General features: G+C 40.5%; 2 protein-coding genes and 1 long non-coding RNA gene across 6 annotated transcripts in view; 1 reads left to right on the top strand and 2 right to left on the bottom strand.

Annotated features, from left to right (window-relative positions):
* Positions 1-1,594, bottom strand: part of rpz6 (rapunzel 6) — a 4,779-nt gene extending 3,185 nt beyond the window's left edge. For both annotated transcript variants that reach the window (XM_017038111.1, XM_017038114.1), the window contains exon 1: positions 1,512-1,594. The gene's annotated coding sequence lies outside the window, so the exon portion shown is untranslated. The remainder of the gene's footprint in view (positions 1-1,511) is intronic.
* The window catches only part of LOC107989435 (uncharacterized), a 7,053-nt gene continuing 2,866 nt past the window's right edge, over positions 684-4,870 (top strand). The window contains exons 1-2 of one of the 3 annotated variants that reach the window (XR_001761000.2): positions 684-1,325; positions 4,564-4,702. This is a non-coding gene — a long non-coding RNA (uncharacterized LOC107989435). Of the gene's footprint in view, positions 1,326-1,675; positions 1,712-4,404; positions 4,703-4,870 lie in introns of those variants that run through there. The other 2 variants (XR_001761001.2, XR_001760999.2) reach the window with 2 other exon arrangements.
* LOC103388820 (uncharacterized) overlaps positions 3,447-4,870 on the bottom strand; it is a 5,678-nt gene continuing 4,254 nt past the window's right edge. The window contains exon 3 of the mRNA XM_008324008.3: positions 3,447-4,369. Coding sequence (XP_008322230.1) covers positions 3,668-4,351 — 684 coding nt within the window. The 5' untranslated portion in view covers positions 4,352-4,369 and the 3' untranslated portion in view covers positions 3,447-3,667. The remainder of the gene's footprint in view (positions 4,370-4,870) is intronic.

The raw sequence follows: 4,870 nt of genomic DNA, 5'->3' as shown, positions 1-4,870 counted from the left end.
TCCTGCTGACTGGACTGACCGCTGGGTTAGAACATTTCCATGTCATGGATTTTGGAACATTTTCATGTCTTCTCTTTGTGAAGTTGAACCAAAGCAGTTGGAAAACTGCAGGAAAGCATCGTTTCAGTCTTTGATTTGTCACAAAAAAACCCTGTCACCTGAATGTGTGAATGCACCCGAGGAAGACGAGCAGATTGATTATCTGTACTCTGAAAATGAACGTATTCAGTCACCTGGAACGAAATACTCTGGATATAGTAAGTAGTACTTAAAGTAAAGTCCATGTTGTGATTTTTGCTCCTCTCCTGCAGTGCATTAAAAGTTGTTTGACAAAGTGTATGGTAAAACAAAAAAAGTAAAGAGTCCACGTTCCAGTGGAGGTGTGTGTGTGTGTGTGTGTGTGTGTGTGCTTTTGCTGACACAGTAGACTGTGGATTTGTCTGGATGAAGGGGAATACATTTATGGTTTTTGAGGAGTGAGGACCCACACCAGCCACCCTAGGGTCTTGTTATCCTCTCCTCTGCCGGTGCTCTTGGGGCGACTTTAATGAATACTCCTGCTCCAGCCTTCTCCTGGCTCCAGTCAGGCTACATACTCCCCACCACCCCCCCCCCCCCCCCCCCCTCTTTCTCCCCCTCTCTCTCTGTCTCTCTCTCTCTGTCTCTCTCTCTCCGCTTTGAGTCAAACCAGCACAGCCGGATATTTACATATTATTGCTATACCACAAGTACTTAACCTCTGGCACTGTGTCGTTCACTTCACCCCAGCTCAATTACACCCACGCTCCCTAACTCCCCCCCCTCCCGTCGACCCAAAATTAATGTGGTTTATCTGGTTCCGCCCATCAATCACAACAGTCAGGTTCTGTGACCTGTAAAGAAATGATGGGAACGTCAATGTGGGAACAAGTGTGTGCGCGTGTGGGTGTGGGTGTGAGGCTACGGTCCGGCCTACGGTAAAAGCGAGTGCCTTTGGACGAGAAGATACACCAGCACCCTCCTGTGGTCATTAATGTTAGTTGCAACTCATCTGATCTCGTCGATGTACTGCTACGCCCAATGTGACGTATTTGTGGTTGCTTTCTTACATGTCGGAAGAGTTATAATTGATCTTACTGATGCTTAATAATAATAATAATAATATATAAAGCTAAAATAAGTATTTTATTCAATGTTTATGTGAAGTAAGTAGTAGCCTATGTGTTTATACCGTGACGTACAACTGTTATCAACGCGGAAATACAACCGGTGCTTATGTTCACACATACTGACCTACTCAAATTGACAGAAACTCCCTATTATTGATGCGGACCCTTAAGGAATAGGTAAGGTAATGACATACGGAACATAGTAACTGATACCGTGTTTTTACTAAACATCAGTTGTCTTGAAATGTTACTCAAATTGACACATTGTGGTCCCATTTACCGTTCTAAATTACACGCGTACTACGTAACAGCACGGCTACACGTCTAGATATTTCTTTCACTCACCAGAAGACGTATACTTACCATATAGTGTAAACATTTGTAAATATATTGTTCTTTTATTGAATATTTGTACAAATACAAGCCACTTTTGACACAGTGTATCGCAAAACAACACGAACGAGTGTACTGTTAATTGGGATACACGACCCTTATTGGATACAGTTCTGTTGCTATGCGATTATCTCATGTCAGTAAACTAGTGCCCCAGAAGCTCCGCAGAGGTTAGTAGCGTTATTTATTTTCTTCCCAAAATACGATAGTTTATATTTAATATAAAACACGTTTTAGTACATTTTAAACAGTCTTTAAATATTTGTATAAAATATATATTTATAGGCATACAAAGAGATTTTCAGGGAGGTTTGCTTTCATCAGGAACAGTTTTGTTTTTACAAAATAAAATCTTGGCAGCCACGAAATTATTTCTAATGTGCGTCACTAAGAGCTGTTGTTATGGCGCACTCACCCAGCGTACTGTTTCCAGTTCCAACTTTTAATTACTTTACATAGAATTTTGACAGGACACAGTTAGGCCTCATTCTAAAAAAAGCACAGCTTCCATGACGTAGCCTGTAGGTTTATTCAATTGTATACTATGTTCATTTTACAGTAAATTTCAATAAAGACACCATTTTTTATATATATATTCACTTCTATTTATTTGTAGTGGTCATAACAGTAAATCATAATCATATATACATTTGATTTCCACAAAGCCTTTCATATACATTTTCCGCATGTCATGACAGTTGTTGTGAATATAAAGCAAATAAATTTAAATTTGATGTAACAGTAGGATTCAACCTGCAGGCAGACATAAGCACAGACTTGAGGGAAAGTATCCAGGATTGGACTGGATGTCAAATGTCATTTTGGTCATTTTGGTGTGTCACAGGACGTACAGTAGAGTATTTAATGCTGCTCATTTGCCAGTAAACAAGCCACAAAACAACAAAAAAACAAACAAAAAAACCCAAAACAGTTCTGTTCCCTAAAACACATGAAAATAAAAAAAAAGCAAACGTAGCATTTATAAAGATAAACAATTGGCACATAATGCGGGACTCCAGAGTGAGTTACTGTAAGAAGACAATTCTGACAGACCCTTCCAAGCACAATACCATAGAAAATAAATGGATTCATGTTTAACTCAAAACCCCCTTCACATATTTCAAATGAAATGGGTCACCTTGTTTAGGCACTGTTGGTTAAATGACATTTGTTCCACAGTAAAAGACATAAAATAATCTAACTGTATAGAACTGGCAACTTTATTCAGAAAGCGGAAAAAAAAAAAACATGAATACCCTATACCGTGTGACAACACTCACAGTGTTTCAAATTTGAGTAGTGTTTTGGTTTATTTACTTATTGTCTGCTGTCGTAGTGTTCAACTTTAAATCTGAAGTGCTATAAACACCGAGCAGCATTTCTTTAGTGTTAAACAAATTCAAAAGTAGTGCAGGCCATAAACAGTTATTACATTCAAAAGTAGTGCAGGCCATAAACAGCCTTTATTATAGCCTAGATGTATTCACACATTTGTGGTATTGTGATACCATAAAGAAATAAGGCTGAAATCAAATAGTTAATATTGTATAAAGTCATATTGTATTTCTGCTCATTTTGTATTTTGTCAAAACCATTTGACAAACATTTTACTGTAGTGTTCGTGTGTTTCCACACAATTGTCTGGCAGAACTAGGTTACTTATAAAGTGCATCATGATGTCGATTTAACGTGGTAGACTTAAAGACTTAAAACTTTTGAACATTTGAAGAATTCATTCAAATTGATTGTGAACCCAACCCAAGACTACTGAAAGAAATCATTTGTAAAATCGGCAAGTTATGACTGCATTCTCCTCCGAGGAAATTAGAACCTGACAAGGTGCTTATAACGTTGATGGATCTCTGGTTCGGAAGAAAAGACAGAGCGAACGGCTAATCAAAATGATTTTTTTTTGATTGATTGATTGATTGATTAACATGAGGAATTTTTGCAACCAGAATGAAATCTGAAATCGGCCATGCATGTCTGAAGAGCTATACCGCTGTAGATTCTCATATTAGAGGGAATGAAGCTATGGTCCTCCACAGAATAAGAAGCATGAATGAAGAAAATGGAGCACTAACTATGAGCTATAGTGCTAAGTAGTGGCAGAGAGGACGGCTTCTTCATGAGCACCTGCTCAGTGCCTCCTGCATTTTATCCTGCACGTGCTGCATCTTCTCCGTCCACTCCTCACACAGACTCTCTTCGTCATCCCCGATGACAGCCGCGTAGCCCATGAGCGCGATCAGCCCGATGCAAAATAGGTAGGTGAGGCGTGTGCAGAGTTGCTCCATGACCTGCCGATCGCCCTGGGAGTGCCTCAGGTACACCTCCAGAACTGGCCTGCTGAAGAGCTTGGGTTTCCCGACCACGCCGTCGTAGAGCGTGTGCAGGTTCTGATCACCGTTATCGTTGGCGTAGCTCTCTTCGAAATCTTCCTTCTTGCGTTCCCGGTGCGCCGGTTGGGCCTCCACCATCGCCATGAACTTTCTGTACTGGTTCTTAAGGTTTTCTTCCACGTTGCAGTACTGCCTGTCGATGGTTTCCTTCTTGATCTGTACGAGTGTGTTGCGATTCTGCTGCGAGAGCATGTCCAAACCCTTGTTGACCGAGCCAAACTCGCGCTTGAGGGTACGGATGTCCTCGTCGTCGACGTGGGGCAGAACTACTCGGATCAAGGAGCCCGCCACGCCGAAAATCGGGTTAACCACAGATGCCGCTGACGATATTGTGGCCACACATTGCAGCACTTTGATCAAGCCCTGTTTCAGCTTAGCTTGGTCCTCAATGATCTCTTCGTCCATCATGGTGTCAATGAGTTGAGTCTGCGTAAGGCACAAAGACATTTAGGTTAGACATTTCAGTTGTATTTCACAACAAGGCAATTGGCATATAAAAGTTTTTTGTTTTTTTTTTTAAGTCTTAGTGCTATAAAAACGATACAAGTTCAACTGTAACTATAACCTACAAGTTGCTCCGGAAGCAACAAATCTATGAGCCTTTGTTGCTGTGTCCGCAGAAGTCAACAACCACTGAGCCAGAGGAAGGACAGGGACCCTCGTCTCTTATGTCACATTGCTGCGGTGACTAGTCTTTGAACAGCAAGCACCAGAGGTCAGAGGTCAGCTGTTGGCTAACAACCTAAACTGTCTTGATTTGTGAGTTGGATGGACTTTTTGTTTGGGTAACAGAATATAAGAAAAATTTTACTTCAATGGGCGTATGTATGTCTATTAAAATAATTTTTAGGCTAAATTTACATGCAATTTGATCAAACTTGTAAATATTCACTTCTTATCTTATGCTTAACATTTGGGATTTCAAGA

The sequence above is a fragment of the Cynoglossus semilaevis genome, chromosome 13 (assembly GCF_000523025.1).
Source record: "Cynoglossus semilaevis isolate Cse_v1.0 chromosome 13, Cse_v1.0, whole genome shotgun sequence".
Lineage (NCBI taxonomy): Eukaryota > Metazoa > Chordata > Actinopteri > Pleuronectiformes > Cynoglossidae > Cynoglossus > Cynoglossus semilaevis.
Note: the sequence above shows the minus strand (reverse complement) of the source record. Positions and strands in the feature narration are given on the sequence as shown.